General features: G+C 39.3%; 1 protein-coding gene across 6 annotated transcripts in view; it reads right to left on the bottom strand.

Moving 5' to 3' along the window:
- ZFYVE26 (zinc finger FYVE-type containing 26) overlaps window positions 1–15065 on the bottom strand; it is a 1794472-nt gene that overhangs the window by 1473778 nt on the left and 305629 nt on the right. For all 6 annotated transcript variants that reach the window (XM_077465059.1, XM_077465061.1, XM_077465063.1 and 3 more), the window contains one exon: window positions 7670–7827. In XM_077465059.1, coding sequence (XP_077321185.1) covers window positions 7670–7827 — 158 coding nt within the window. The remainder of the gene's footprint in view (window positions 1–7669; window positions 7828–15065) is intronic.

Below are 15065 nucleotides of genomic sequence, written 5' to 3'. Positions count from 1 at the left end.
CAACTTGTTTTGCACTCCTGTGACCATTTCAGCAGAGTAGTCTGTAGTCCGCTCTCTGCTGATGTCACACAGATCAGTCCAGGCACTGCATTATCCTTTGTCTGGATCTGCCAGATACCTGGACTTATGCCCATCTCAGCCTCTCAGCAAGCTGCTGAGATGGACGCTCTCTGCCCCTCCACAGCTCAGCCCTCTAAAGAGCGTGGAGGAGCAGATCAAGAGAGATTGACAGGAAGCAGCTCTTCGCTCGGGCATCTCTGAAAACCAAGCCATCGGCAGTGTTCAATGGCTCGGTTTCTCAGTGCAGAGGTGGCAGGGGACAGATGCAGACTTATGCTGCACCACCTAGGTAAGCATGATTATGGGGAAAAAAATTCCCATACATCTCTTAATGCCGATAACCTCGCCTTTTCCCTATTTCTGGTTGCTTATGGAGGCTGTGGAGATCTTTTCAAGCTGAGTGTCCTGTGTTTGTGTCAAGTGGAAGATTTCTATAAGGAAGTAGAAGCTCAGTCACACCTGATCTACATCAGGTGTGACTGAGCTCCTACCTCCAGATAGATATACGTTTTGGCCAAAATGTATAAAGAAATTGGATTTGTATATGTTTTGTAGCAGAAAGTTAAAAAAAACAAAAAAAAACCCAGAGGTGATCAAATACCACCAAAATAGAACTGAATTTAGGTACAGTGTTGCATGACCGGCAATTACCATTTAACCACTTTCAGGCCGGACAATTTTGCTGGCTTAAGACCAGACCACTTTTTGCGATTCGGCACTGCTTCGCTTTAACTGACAATTGCGCGGTTGTGCAACGTGGCTCCCAAACAAAATTGACATGCTTTTTTCCCCACAAATAGAGCTCTCTTTTGGTGGTATTTGATCACCCCTGCGGTTTTAATTTTTTGTGCTATAAACAATAAAACAGTGACAAATTTGAAAAATACAAATTTTTTACTTTTTGTTATAATAAATATCCCCCAAAAATATATTAAAAAAATTTTTTTCCCTCAGTTTAGGCCGATACGTATTATAAATATTTTTTGTAAAAAAAAAATAAAAAAAATGCAATAAGCGATTATTGTTTGGTTTGCGCAAAAGTTATAGCGTTTACAAGATAGGGGATAGTTTTATGGCATTTTTATAAAAAAATTTTTTACTAGTAATGGCGGCGATCAGCGATTTTTATTTTGACTGCAACATTATGGCGGACACATTGGACATTTTTGTGACCATTGTCATTTATACAGCAATCAGTGCTATACAAATGCAGTGATTCCTGTGTAAAGGACACTGGCAGTGAAGGGGTTAACCAGGGAGTGGCAGTGTAGGGGTTAAGTGTGTCTTAGGGGCGTGTTACTAACTGTGGGGGGCTGGGCTGTGTGCTAGTGAACACTGATCTCTGCTCCAATCACAGGGAATTAAGGAATAGTGGCATGGGAGGGGGGAGTTGGAGGGGGGCGCAGGGAGGGGAGGGCATGGGGAGGTTTTTGAGAGCAATCTGAGAAAATAGTGTTAATGCTGGAGGGGAGGGCCTGGTGTTCCTGGTAGGCTGGGTGATCATCTCACACACAATTGGTGAGAGACGGTGACATGCCCAAACAGAACTCCACCTTAGGACAAAGGGAGCAGAGGGACAAGATGGTCCCTGGTAAGGAGCCCCAGACCATAGGGTCAGATTTACATCAAATGAGGGGGGAGGGAGGGTAGGAAGAGAGGAAAAATTTGTTGACCCAAATCCACTATTCGAAATGGGAAATCTGTATAAATAGCTAAATGGTACATGTTAAGCTCATACATTATTTTTAAAGAAGTTGACCTATCTTCCAGATATTGTTTTCCTACAAGAGAGACGCATATATCTCTGGACTCTAATATTAGACTAAACACACATGCATTCCCAGTGTGGTACTACGCAGACTCCCCAAATAAAGGAGCCAAAAGTGTCGCTATTGGAATATCAAAAAACTTGAATTTTGTAGTGGAGTAAAGGAAGGTAGACCCAGATGGGAGGTTCCTGTTCCTAAAAGGAACTCTACAATGAAAAAAATATACATTAGCTAATGTCTACTGTCCTGTTGGATTGAATTCATATAATACTTCTGATATTTGTTCCCGATTAAGACAGCCACTTAGCCTCAATTGAAATGAAGCACATGAAAGCTTTGTAATCACAAGAACAATAGCTGAGCTCAGATCCACCTGCTGTGATATGTGTGATTGCAGGCTTCAAAGGGAATAAGAGCTAGCTAGACGGCTCAGGGCTAATAGAGACACGGATCATAGTGGACAATACAGCATGCTTCCTGAAGAATGGGCAGACATGTGATGGATTACCTCTTGGCAAAATCTATTGGATGGAAGGCAAATAGGGGTGGCTACGAGTGGGCGTGTATGTTTGAATGAAAGGCACACAGACAGTGCTCTCTCTCTCTGTTCACTGCAAAGAACTTCTTATGAGGCTGGGTTTCTGCTAACCTGATGATTCGGCCATCTTGAGGCCTATTCTGGGTGATGGCTCCAGCCTAAACCTCATGGTGAAGGCCCTCTCCTGGTCTGAGCCTAGCCTATGCAGCAAAGCCTCACGGAGGACCATGTGATAAGTATCTTTCATATTCTTGTATTATATGTTCTGATTGTAAGCTTTGTGATATTGTAATGTCTTTTTAATACTTTGTTAGCTTTCCTAATTTCTTGGGAAATAAATAAGATAGTGTTTTACTTTCATAAGTAACTTTATATCAGTGTGCCTAGTAGGGTTTTATAAACTAGATAACTATGGGAAGAGACAAGTTAATAGTAGTTTGTAGAGTACTTAATGTCCTTCGGTCCTAATAAATGCCCAAAAAAATATTTAAATGGGATCTTGAATACTCTAGCAGATTTTAACCACTTAACAACCGCCCTATAGCCGAATGACGGCTACAGGGCGGTTTCTTAACTCTGGGAGGCCGTCATATGACGTCCTCCCAGAATTCCGCTCTCACGCGCCCCCTGGGACGCGCACTCGAGAGCATCCGTGACCGCCGGGTCCATAGGACCCGGCGCATCACGGATCACGGTAAACGGCCGCTCATAGCCTGCAACACCCTGCAACACCCGCCAATACCCTGCAACACTCTACAATGCTCTGCAACACCCACCAATACCCTGCAACACCCACCAATACCCTGCAACACCCACCAATATCCTGTAATGCTCTGCAACGCAATACTCTGCAACGCCATACTCTGAGATACCCAGCCATAGTCGGCGATACCCTGCAATACCCAGCCATAGACACCCCCCCCCCTCCCGCCGCCCTCCGGTGCTTCTACCGACTCGCCAATACGATCAAATCCAGAATCGTTTTTTTTTTTTTTTTCGGCCTCCCTAGCTTAGAGGTGAGATGCGGGGTCTTATTGACCCCATATCTCACTGTAAAGAGGACCTGTCATGCCATATTCCTATTACAAGGGATGTTTACATTCCTTGTAATAGGAATAAAAGTGATCAAAAAATTTATTTTTGGGGAAAAAAATGTCAAACTAAAATAAATAAAGTAAAATGAACAATAACATTTTTTATTTTTTTTTAAAGCGCCCCTGTCCCCATGTGCTCGCATGCAGAAGCGAACGCATACGTAAGTCCCGACCACATATGAAAACTGTGTTCAAACCACACGTGAGGTATCACTGCGAACGTTAGAGCGAGAGCAATAATTCTAGCCCTAGACCTCCTCTGTAACTCAAAACATATAACCAGTAAAAAAAAACATTAAATCGTCGCCTATGGGCATTTTTAAGTAGCGACGTTTGGCGCCATTCCACGAGCCTGTGCAATTTTGAAGAGTGACATGTTAGGTATCGATTTACTCGGTGTAACTTCATCTTTTACATTATGTAAAAATTGGGCTAACTTAACTGCTTTTTTTTTTAAGCACAAAACTGTTTTTTTTCCAAAAAAAAGCATTCGAAAAATTGCTGCGCAAATACCGTGCGAGATAAAAAGTTGCAATGACCACCATTGTATTCTCCAGGGTGTTTGCTAAAAAAAACATATATAATACATTATATTATATACATATATAATGTTTTGGGGTTCTATGTAATTTTCTAGCAAATAAATTATGATTTTTACATGTAGGAGAGAAATGTCAGAATTGTCCTGGGTGCTCCAGAACACCTGATGACGCTCCCTGCATGTTAGGCCTCTGTATGTGGCCACACTGTGTAAAAGTCTCACACATGTGGTATCGCCGTACTCGGGAGTAATAGCAGAATGTGTTTTGGGGTGTAATTTGTGGTATGCATATGCTGTGTGAGAAATAAACTGATATGACAATTTTGTGAAAAAAAAAAAAAAGTAAAACAAAAAAACTTGATTTTGCAAAGAATTGTGGGAAAAAATGACAACTTCAAAAAACTTCAAAAAACTCATCATGCCTCTTACTTAATACCTTGGAATGTCTTCTTTCCAAAAAGAGATCATTTGGGGGGTATTTGTACTTTTCTGGCATGTTAGGGTCTTAAGAATTCAAATAGGCCGCCAGTACTTCAGATGTGATAAATTTTCAGATATTGGCATTTTTCAGATATTGTGGACTCTATAACTTTCACAAAGACCAAATAATATCCACCAATTTGTACTTATTTTTACCAAAGCTATGTAGTAGTATAAATTTTGGCCAAAATTTATGAAGAAAAAATTACTAATCTGCTAAATTTTATAACCGAAACAAAGAAAAATTCATTTTTTTACAGAATTTTCTGTATTTTTTCTTTTATAGCACAAAAAATAAAAAAACCCAGCGGTGATTAAATACCAACAAAAGAAAGCTCCAAAAGGACAATAATTTCATATAGGTCCAGTGTTGCATGACTGAGTAATTGTCATTCAAAATGTGAGAGCACCGAAAGCTGAAAATTGGTCTGGTTATTAAGGGTGTTTAAGTGCCCAGTAGTCAAGTGGTTAATCAGGGACAAGTGATCTTAGCGGGAGACCTCAACTTTTCAATGGACCCTGAATTAGTTAATACATCTCGAGTTCCACCAAAGGAAAATAAACAACAGACTATTAAAAATAAAACTGTATACACAACAACTGTTGGATATATGGAGAATAAGTAATTTGGAAAAAAAGGATTATCCACGGTGCATGATATGTACGTGAGATTGGATTATATTTTTGCGGGCCATGAAACATTGGAAAGTGTGGTTAATGTGGAGATCGGAATTATCACTTCCTCAGATCATGCACCAGTGATAGTTACAATCAGAGTGGGTGGAACGGAGTGTAGAAAAGGGACTTGGAGACTCAATGAGGCTCTAATAGAGGATGGTGAAGTAGAGAGAATTATAACAACTGAGATTGAACAATATTTCAAAAGTAGTAATACAATAGATGTGTCCAAATCAACACTCTGGGAGGCCTATAAGGAGCTTATATGGGGGAAATTAATTTCCATCAGATGGGGAAAAAAAGGAGGGAGAACAGAAAATGAATAACATAAAAAAATATATATATATATGAGCTAGAGCAAAACCATAAAAGGCACTTGTATAAATATACAAAAAGATTCTTATAAAGCGTGGACAGCTAAATGACATGATGGAGCAGGAGACTAGAAAAATATTTAAGAATGTAGCTAAAGAGAGAGAGATATATAGATATATATATATATATATATATATAGATGGATATATATATATATATATAGATGGATATATATATATATAGATGGATATATATATATATATATATAGATGGATATATATATATAGATGGATATATATATATATAGATGGATATATATATATAGATGGATATATATATATATAGATATATATATATATATATATATATATATATATATATATATATATATATATATATATATATATATATATATATATATATATATATATATGGGGAAATAAGCCAGGGAAACATCTAGCATGGATCTCAAAAGAAAAATAATACCTTAAATTATATTAAAAAGATCAAAAATGAGTATGGGGAAATGAAATACAGAACATCGGACATAGCTAATGCCTTTAAATCATACTATAGTGCATTAAATTCAATTAGAAGTTGTGAGACGGCTGATGAAAAACAGATCAGAAGAGTTAAAATACAAAAATACTTGGTTGAAATAAATTTACCAAAAATATCATTAGCAAGTGCCAAGAGGTTAGAGGAGTCAATCACTGTAGATGAAATTTATAAAGCTTTAAAAGAAACCTCTAGTGGGAAAAGTCCAGGGCCAGACAGTTTTTCAATCAAGTATTATAAGAAATTTAAAGATCAACTAATATCAGAACTTTGCAAATATTTAAATAAAATAGGGGAGAATGAGGATATAAGGAAAGAGTCCCTGCTGGCAAATATAGCTGTTATACCGAAAACCGGCAAGAACAAATCTATTTGTTCTAGCTACCTGCCTATAACGTTATTAAACACGGATACAAAATTATATGCAAAGGTTTTAGCAACATAATTAGAGGGGCAAGGAGCTATACCTATAGTAAAATGGGTACAGGACATGGATATTAAACTTGGAGTCACAAATGATAAATGCTGTTTATAACTATTCATCGGATAAAAGGTCCATAGAAGTAAAATTATAACAAACTATATCCCTCTAAATCTCCAGTGTTGGAGAGAATGCAAATTACCTGGAACATATATCATATATGGTGGGAATGCCCAGAGATAAGATTTAATATTCTATGCCAATATTGTTTTATCGAGATTATAACAGGGGATAGGATACCATATTGTCCTTGGGCCTGTTTATTTCATGGCACAGAGAGAATAAAGAACCAATATAAAAAAACAATGATACCATTTTTCCTTAACGCAGCAAAAGCCCTTATCCCTAAAAAATGTTTAGACATTAAAAAACCTAGTATCAGAAAATGGATACTTAGAGTTGAGTATATTAGTAGTATAGAATATTTAAGCAATATAGAGAAAGATTTAATGTATAGGTATTGGTCAATATGGGAAAAGTGGAGTATGTTTAAAAAGACTGAAACTTACTTTCAAGCAATGATGGAAACAATATAATGTGGATTCTAAGGGGATCAACAGATTAAAGGGGGGGGGGGGGGGATAATGGGTAAATATATATGTTTTGTATGAATAATAACAAAAGAAGAATGTTAAGATAAAATGTATGGATTGTAATAGTGACGTTATAATAAAAAGTTTAAATATAAAAAAAAAAAGTGTTCCTAGGGGCATGTTACTAACTGTGGGGGGCTGGGCTTTGTGTTGTGAACACTGATCTCTGCTCCAATCACAGAGCAGAGATGAGCGTCACTTGTTGCTAGGCAGAACGGGGAGATGCCGTTTACAACGGCATCTCTCCGTTCAGCCTCCCCATGAGACAATCGCGGGTATCCCCGCGGCGATCGAGTCCATGGGAACCGCGGCCGGACTCACGGGATGGCAGGGCGGCATATAAAAATGGACATACCTTTACGCCAATATGCCTGCCCGTGCCATTCTGCCGACGTACATCGGCGTGCGCCGGTCGGGAACTGGTTAAAGTAGCACAGTGCTAAACAGCAAAAAATGGTGTGATTATGAAGGGGGTAAAATCTTGCAAAGCTCAAGTTAAAAGGAATAGTATATGGCCATATTACAAGGAGTTTACTAGAGTGGCATTAATTATGAGGATTACCTTCATTTTTTCCTGATGAGAGTCCTTTGTGGAAAAGTCTTAAGACATCATCTTCATTTAGCTTTGGCAAATTAGTCAGATTATGAAGGATGTAAAGGCCAGAATGGCTGTCCAGACTACTCAAGTAATGCAATAGATCTTTCTTGGAAACACAGTGACTGTAAAATACAGGATGAAATTAGTAAAAAGTACATTTATTTAAACCAAAACAGTTATTTTTGTGTGCACACTATTGGCTGATGCATTCTTTTCTTTTGGAACATGCCAACATGCTTGGGTGTTCTGTTATTTAGATATAGAAAGACAATGGGGTTGATTTACTAAAGGCGAATACTGCAAGTATTTTAAGTTTACTGCAAGTGCAGTTGTGCTAGATCCGAGGGGAAGCTCTGAAATAAAGAAAAGCTCTGCTGATTTCTATCATCCAATCAAATGCAAGCAAAAATTTTTTCCTTACATGTTCCCCTCAGATCTAAAGCAAATACAGTGCACAGATTCTTTGCCTTTAGTAAATCAACCCCAAGGTCTGCCATTAAGACAAATATATTTGTTAACAGATTACTGTAGGTATTAAATATTAAAATGTGGTCACAATCCTCTAGGACCCACTGGAGAGTAAAAGTGGGCAAGAAGAAAGAAGTCAAGAACCTGCACCATTACTATGGATATACTGGCACGGTGGCATTTGCAAGATCAGCAAGTTGATAAGTTCCACATAAATTATGTAAAATTGGGAAAAAAAAAGTTTTCTTCAAAATCTTAATTTAGCAACTGCAATTACTTATAATAGGCATCTATCTTACATAGGACAGGGATATAATATGCACAGCAAATGGCCTTCCTTACTACAGAGAGAAAAAATATCAGTAGCTGTTCTGAACACGTAAACTCCATGTTATTCTTTTTTTGTTTGTCCATGTCAGCGAATTCTCTAATGAGACGTAAATCAACTTTCCGTTCAATATTGTCTCCTTACGTATTCACATCATTGTGGCTTAATATATATATATATATATATATATATATATATATATATATATATATATATATATATATATATGTGTGTGTGCGCGTGTGTTTGTTTTTCCCACAATCAATATATTTTTCTTATAAAATACAATTCTTTTATTCCTCGTAACACTTTAATATTATTCCCCATCCCCCTCCCTATTCCCTGATTGTATGTCAGTATTTTTCCCCCTCTTATTCCTCATCCCATATGGATTCCATTTATGGTCTTAAATGTTCTACTTAACTCCAGTCTTTCTTGAAATCTTTCCAGCATTTCCATTTTTTTTATTACTGCTTCTCTTTCATTATCCTCTCCACTAATCAGTTTTTCCATCTCATGTCTTAGACCGAATTTACCCATTCCCACATCGATGGAGTTTCTATTTCCTGCCAGTTTTTAGGAATTAATTTTTTCGCTGCGTTAAGAAGATGTGGGATTATAGTTTCTTGATATTGTTTTATATCACATTTTGTACCATGGAATAATATAATCATAATCCAAGGATCTATATTCAGACTTGTTTTAGTTATTTCTCTTATTTTTTGTAAGTTCTATCCCCAGTAGATTTAGATTTTTGGGCATTCCCTCCATAAGTGTGCCATTGTTCCTTTGGTTTTACAACCTCGCCAGCATTCCGCCAATCTTCCTTGCTGGTATTTCGCCATCTTATCCGGGGTATTATACCATCTGGTAAGGCATTTATAGTTCATCTCAGCTGTTTTGCTGTCTATTGCCGAACTATGTGTTAGTCTCATTATTTTACTTATTGTGTCCTGATCACTCTGTGTTCCCAATTCCTTTTCCCACTTTCTGATGTATGGCGGGATCTCCAGCTCCCCCAACGTCATCAACAATCCGTACATCCTTGATACAATTCCTTTCGGGTTGTTGGTTGTACTGAGTCGCTCCAGCTGGGTCAGCTCCTCTTCCGATCTTACTGGTTGTGGTAAGCTGCCAATAAAATGGGCCAGCTGGAGGTACCGCCACCCATCCAAAAACATTAAATCCTTGTGCTCTAGTTCACTTCGTGTTATAAGTTTACCTTCTTTCATAATATCTTTTATTTGTGTTTTTTCATTTTTTATCCAATTACCTCCCATTTCCGTTTTCCCCGGTGGAAATAACTCATTCTCCTTCAGTGCGATAAACGGTGAGTTATAGTGTCCATTTAATTTTTTATAAACCTCATCCCAAAACTTAAATACTATTCGTGTCATCTCGTTTGTGCTCCCTTCTAAAGCCCTATATTTTGGAGGATTCCACACTATTTTACCTAAATGTGTCCCACTATATTTATATTCTAAGTTGACCCACCTTTTCTCTTTGCCTTTCTCACCCAACCAATCGACAATTCTGGACCACACTATTGCCTTTTAATAATTAAATATGTCGGGGACAGCCAGTCCTCCTCGCTTTTTCCCCTGTTTTAACACTAAGAAAGAAATCCTAGGTTTTCTATTCTTCCATATAAATTTTTAGCAGTAATGATTTTAACTTTGAGAAATAACCAGCAGGAATTTCGATCGGCATCATCTGGAATTTATACAGAATCTTAGGGAGGATAACCATCTTCAATGTGTGTATTCGTCCCAACCAAGAGAGTGGTCTATTACCGAATCGTCCAAGTTCATTTTTAATTTCATTTAATAGTGGGATATAATTTAAATGATAGATTTTCTTGAGCGAATTAGCCAATTTTATTTCTAGGTATTTCAAATTTTCTCTCCATATGAATTTGCATTCGTTTTGGATCTGCTGTACTTCTTGTTTCCTAAGGTTAATATTTAATATTTCAAATTTTGTTTGATTTCTTTTAAAGTTCGACATTTCCCCATAGTATTCCAGAGCTTTTTTTAATTTGGGTAGTGTGTCTTTCGTGTTACTTATATAGAACAGTACATCGTCTGCAAAAGCTGCAAGTTTGTGTATTTCTTTCCCCACCTTAATTCCTGTGATTTCAGGGTTGTTTCGGATCGTGGAGAGAAGAGGCTCTAACGATAGTATAAATAAAAGGGGCGATAATGGGCAACCCTGTCTAGTCCCATTTTCCATCTCGAAAGGCAGGGAGGATGTCCCATTAATCTTTATGGTTGCTGTCGGGTGGTAATAGAGTGTTTTAATCCACTGGATCATTCTTGTTTCTATGTCCATTTTTTCCAGTGTCTGGAACATGAATCCCCAGTCAACCCTGTCGAAGGCTTTTTGAGCGTCCGTCGACAGTAGCAAGACCGGGGATTCTAACTCCTCCTTCTGAAATATGAACAGGAGGGTTCTCACCCCATTATCTTTACCTTCCCTCCCCGCTACAAACCCGACCTGGTCCGGGTGGACCAATTGGTTCATCAAGGTTTTCAGTCTCCCTGCTAATATTTTAGCAAATAGCTTAGTATCAGCATTTATTAACGATATTGGTCGGTAACTGGAGCAGATCGTCTTGTCCTTTCCTTCTTTTTGAATTACTGTTATCGAGGCTGTCAGTGCGTCTTTGCTGATTTCGTACTTTAGCCCTAGGCCATTCATGTAATTACACAGTCTCGGGATCAGGATATCTTTAAATTTTTTATAGTAATATATTGTTAGTCCATCGGGTCCAGGGCTTTTCCCAGGGGCTGAGTCTTTTAGTGCTTTATTTATTTCATCCTCCGTAATGGGGCTTTCTAGATTTTCGTTTTCAGTAATCTTAGGCAATCCAGCTTTATTTAAATATTCATCCATTTTCCTTTTTTTTTTTTTCTCCTATTTCCTTCTCCTTTTTTTTTACTGCATATAGGCATTTATAATAAGTTCTAAATGTTTCTGCTATTTCTTTAGTTGTATATGCCATAGCTCCATGTTCTGTTTGAATTCTCTCTATATAATATATATCTTTTTTCTTTTGAAGCATTTTTGCTAAGTGTTTAGTGGGTTTATTACCTTCCTGATATCTTTCTTTAGCCAATTGACCATAAATTCTTTTTGTTTCCTGTTCCATTAACTCACATAAATCTTCTCTTTTATTCACAAATTTTTTTAGGAATTTTTTATCGGAGACAAAAATTTTGTGCTGTTGCTCCATTTCAGAGATTTCATCTCTCAGTTTTTGATTCTTATTATTTTGTTCTTTTTTTTCCCTAGACCCCCAAGCTATCAAGATCCCTCGGATGTATGCCTTGTGGGCATCCCACAGGGCTTGTCCTGAGGTCTCTTCTGTAGTGTTTATTAAAAAGTACTGTTCTAATTCTTTGCGCACTACTTCATACCCCTCTTTGTCCTGGATTCATTCTTCATTTAAATGCCATGAGAACGCTTGTCTGTATAAGCCGGGGATCGACATTCTCATCTTTACGGGAGCGTGGTCTGATAATTTAGTTATTTCTATATTAGTTTCTATTACATTTTGCAATACTCTATGTTCCACAAAAATATAGTCAATTCTAGAGTACGTCCCGTGCACAGGGAGTAGAACGTATAGTCAGATACTCCCACATGTTGGGCCCTCCAAGCATCTACCAGCTGACAGGTATTCAGTCTGTGTTTTATCTTTTTTAATTGTACGTTAATCATCCCCTGTGCACCTGACGTACTATCTACCTTAGGTTCCAGGCAGAAATTGATGTCTCCCATCATGATTACATAGCCCTCCTTGAACTTCTGTAATCTAGCCAGAATACCCATTAGGTATTTTATTGAGTTTTTGTTCGGTGAATAAATATTAGCTAGTGTGCATCTCATACTTCCCAACTTTCCCTTTAAGAAAAGATAGCTTCCCTCTGGGTCCATCTCTCTGGCCTCTAGGGTAAAACGAATATTCTTTGCAAATCCTATTGCTACACCCCTCCCTCTATTTGTTATTGTATCTCCATAATACCAACACGGATAGTCTTTGGAATAGAGCCTGATCTTTGAATCATGGGATATGTGTGTTTCTTGCAGGGATATCACCTACGCCTCATAATGTTTTAATTCTTTCAGAATTGTTAACCTCTTATTGGATGTGTTTAACCCTTTCACATTATATGTTATGAAATTAATAGCCTTTTTTTGTTAATCTCTAGGACTTTCTACCCTGACCATATTTTTCTTGTCCATACTGGGAGGACTCCTTACTCACATTTCCCCTAACATGCATTGACCCAAACCCTCCCCCCTAGCCCCACCCTCCCCCCTCTCAATCCAACTCTCCCCGCCCCCTCCCCTAATCCAGCCTTAGACTTATTGGTTGGCCCGGAAATCCTGACCATCTCTAAGTCTTATTAAGTCTGAGGTGGGGTTCAATATTTTGCCTCCACCCCCCCCCAAAATTAAAGAGGAGAGAAGGGGGGGTGGACCCACCCCCGCCTTGCACCGAGTCCACCCTACACCATCCCATCTCCAGTCTCTCACAGAATCCAGCCAGCTCTTCTGGAAATCTCAGCCTGGCTGATCTGCCATCTTTAAATCCTACTAGGCATGCCGGGAAACCCCAACTATATCTTATGTTCTGTACTCTCATCTGTTCTAACAGAGGTTTTAACCACTTCAATACAGGGCACTTAAACACCTTCCTGCCCAGACCAATTTTGAGCTTTCAGCGCTGTCGCACTTTGAATGACAATTGCGCGGTCATGCTACACTGTACCCAAATGAAATTTTTATCATTTTTTTCCCACAAACATAGCTTTCTTTTGGTGGTATTTGATCACCTCTACGGTTTTTATTTTTTGCGCTTCAAAAAAAAAAAATACCGAAAATTTTGAAAAAAAAAATTTTTTTTGTTTCAGTTTCAAAACTTTGTAAATAAGTACGTTTTCTCCTTCACTGATGGGCACTGATGGGGCTACACTGATGGGCACTGATGGGCACCAATGAAGTGGCACTGATAGGTGGCACGGATGGGCGACATGGATGGGCGACACGGACGGACACTGATAGGTGGCACAAATTGGCACAGATTGGCATGGATGGGCGGCACAGATGGGCAGCAAAGATGGGCATGGATGGGTGGCAAAGATGGGCATGGATAGGCGGCACAGATGGGCATGGGTGGGCATGGATAGGCGGCACAGATGGGCATGGGTGGGCATGGATAGGCGGCACAGGTGGGCACTCATAGGCGGCACAGGTGGGCACTCATAGGCGGCACAGGTGGGCACTCATAGGCGGCACAGGTGGGCACTCATAGGCGGCATTGGTGTTATACTATAGTAATGGATAACAATCAGTGCCAAACAATGCATGCCAATCAGTGATGCCCATTGTGGGCACTGACTGGCATCCATTATGGGCACTGATTGGCACCCATTGTGCTGACTGGCATCCCTCGTGGTCTAGGGAGGATTACCTTTTCCCTGGTGGTCTGGTGGCGTCCCTGGTGGTCCAGTGTGGGCATCCTCGGGGGAGCTGTGCTGATAATCGATCAGCATAGACCCCCCCTGTCAGAGGAGCAGCCAATCGGCTCTCCTCTACTCGCGTCTGACAGACGCGAGTGAGGGAAAGCCGATCACCGGCTCTTCCCATTTACACTGTGATCAGCCGTGAGTGGACACGGCTGATCACGTGGTAAAGAGTCTCCGTCGGAGACTCTTTACCAAGATCGTAGTTGCCGGGTGTCAGACTGACACCCCGCAACAACGATCGCCGCGATGCGCGCCCCCGGGGGTGCGCAGCGGCTCATAATCCTGATCACGTCATATGACGTCCGGTCAGGATTATGCAACCACTTTGCAGCCGTCAATTGCCTATAGGGCGGGCGGCAAGTGGTTAAAAGGCGCTTTCTGGTCATTGTTTCTGAGGCTAGGTCCAGAAAAACCTGTAGGTCTGACCCTGCGTATTTTAATACTGCTTTCCCCCTTAGTTTTGTCCATATCTCTTTGTCTTCATAAAGTCTGAATCTTACAATAATATCTCAGGGCTTAGCGGTTCCCTCGTTCCTTATTTTGCCAATTCTGTGTACTCGTTCTATCTTTGGGAATCCTTCCTCTCCTCTGTCCAAAAGTAGGCTAAATATGTTTTTAATGATTTCCCTTAGATCTTCTTGTTTATTTTCGGGTACCGAGCTTACTCTCAGATTTTGTCTGCGATTGCCATTTTCTTGATCTTCAAGTCGGTATAGGATTTTCCTCTGATTTTGATATGCTGTTTTAATTTGCTCATTTACAATACTTATTTCTTGGACCTGCCTATCCACTCTTTCCTCTACTGCTTCCACTCTGTTTAGTATACGTCCCAAGTCGGATCTCAACATACCAATCTCCGATTTTATAGCGGCTTCTAGTTTTGAGAGCATTTCCCTCATTATTCCCTTTGTTATGGATTGGTCCTCCACCTGCTGCTCTTCATTTTTACTTAATTCCAGTTCACTTTCAGTTGTAAGATCATCTCGGGATTGATTCAAAGTCTTTTCTAGTTTTTTTATCCAGTCCCTTT

Source organism: Lithobates pipiens, unplaced genomic scaffold (genome assembly GCF_037356315.1).
Source record: "Lithobates pipiens isolate NorthernLeopardFrog02 unplaced genomic scaffold, aLitPip1_a1.2 Scaffold_30, whole genome shotgun sequence".
Classification (NCBI taxonomy): domain Eukaryota; kingdom Metazoa; phylum Chordata; class Amphibia; order Anura; family Ranidae; genus Lithobates; species Lithobates pipiens.
Note: the sequence above shows the minus strand (reverse complement) of the source record. Positions and strands in the feature narration are given on the sequence as shown.